The 1,396-nt window shown below is 53.0% G+C and overlaps 1 protein-coding gene across 1 annotated transcript; it reads left to right on the forward strand.

The window, feature by feature from the left end:
• Window positions 1-175: 175 nt before the first annotated feature.
• Window positions 176-823, forward strand: Pmar_PMAR009507 (fad oxidoreductase, putative; the record flags this gene model as incomplete). Its single annotated transcript, XM_002775990.1, has 4 exons — window positions 176-255; window positions 299-464; window positions 511-638; window positions 688-823. The coding sequence occupies 4 exons, from the start codon at window positions 176-178 to the stop codon at window positions 821-823; spliced, it is 510 nt and encodes a 169-aa protein (XP_002776036.1).
• Between the last annotated feature and the right edge of the window lie 573 nt (window positions 824-1,396).

Raw genomic sequence — 1,396 nt, forward strand, 5'->3', positions numbered from 1 at the left:
GCTCAGGCTGTTACTGGTGTAGTATTGGAGGACGGCTCCATCGTCTATGGCTCAGAGGTTGTTCTAGCGATGGGGGCGTGGTCTTGTGAGGCGGAGGTTTGGTAGGAAACAGCTGCAGTTGTCTTGACCATGGGATTCTGTAAGGCCTTCTTTACGAGGGAGAGTTGAGATGCCAATGAGTGGTATCAAGAGTAGCAGTCTGGTGTACAAGGAGACTGGAATGGCCGCAGTTTCTGACCCACACGCTCTTTTCTGGTAATGACCAGCGGGTCTCGGAAGCACTTCACTGGATCATCAGCTCCAATGACGCCAACGGTTGCCATCTTGAAGTGTACCCTCGACCGGATGGTGACATCTACGTCTGTGGACTGGGCGGATCCCCTCAGCTGCGACCCGATGATCTCAGATCTATTGATCCGAGTGGAGTACAGCCGGGGGCAAACAGGGTGGCTGCTGGCCACAAGGTGGGTTCAGGTCGTCAGATGTGAGTAGTAGAGGCGCGGTTGTCAGTCGCTCTCTGCCATGACATCTCTAGTCGATCCTGGTAAAGAGCCCGATATCAAGCAGGCCTGCCTTAGGCCGCTGCTACCGGATGCGTTGCCAGCTATGGGCCGGCTCTGTGAGGGGATCAACAACCTGTGAGTGCCAGTTTGGCGGTTGCTAGCATGTATGCAACCTTTCATGCAGATACATCGTGGCGGGCCATAACTGTTGGGGTATTCTCTGGTCCCTGGCTTCGGGAGAGGCAATGGCTGAGCTTATCGCTCATGGTACATCTGAGCACCTCAGTTTGAGTCCCTTCGATCCCACTAGATTCACATAGCCTTCATCATGACTACTGTTTCCTGTTGTGACCTACCGTTGTGTTGGAGACAACCAAGCCTTGCTCATACGCGACGTACGTCAATGACAGACCAAATCAAATATGTATTCCAGTGTAATGACAGTGCCAAATTTGTGACAACCCAAGCATGTTCCAAGATGGATGAATGGAGCGTGCTGCAGCGAGTGTGGCAGTCGGGCCACAGTCGGACTACTAGCCCGGGGCTGGTAGCAGTCTCAAGTCGGGAACAGCGAGTGAGGCTCCGGCATTCGCTCTAGATACTGGGCATACAGCTCAGGAACTGCTCTCCTCAAGGCGTACCTTACAAGTAGGAATCCCTAGCGCTCCCTCAATATGAAAAGTTATGAGGAAGCGCTCCTTGATTAAGGAGGGTGAAGATTCAAGAGTACCTCCACTCCCACCTGTTTATCGAATCGCTGGTTTTCTCATCGTCAGCGTTCTCCCTGCGCGCAGTGCGCGATGCTAAGACGTTATGTGGGACGCTGCCCAGAGATTCAGACGACCTCATCAAAAAGTCTACGCATAGAGGAGCTATATGATCTGTCCACTGAC

The sequence above is a fragment of the Perkinsus marinus genome (assembly GCF_000006405.1).
Source record: "Perkinsus marinus ATCC 50983 genomic scaffold scf_1104296954954, whole genome shotgun sequence".
Taxonomy (NCBI): Eukaryota; Perkinsozoa; order Perkinsida; family Perkinsidae; genus Perkinsus; species Perkinsus marinus.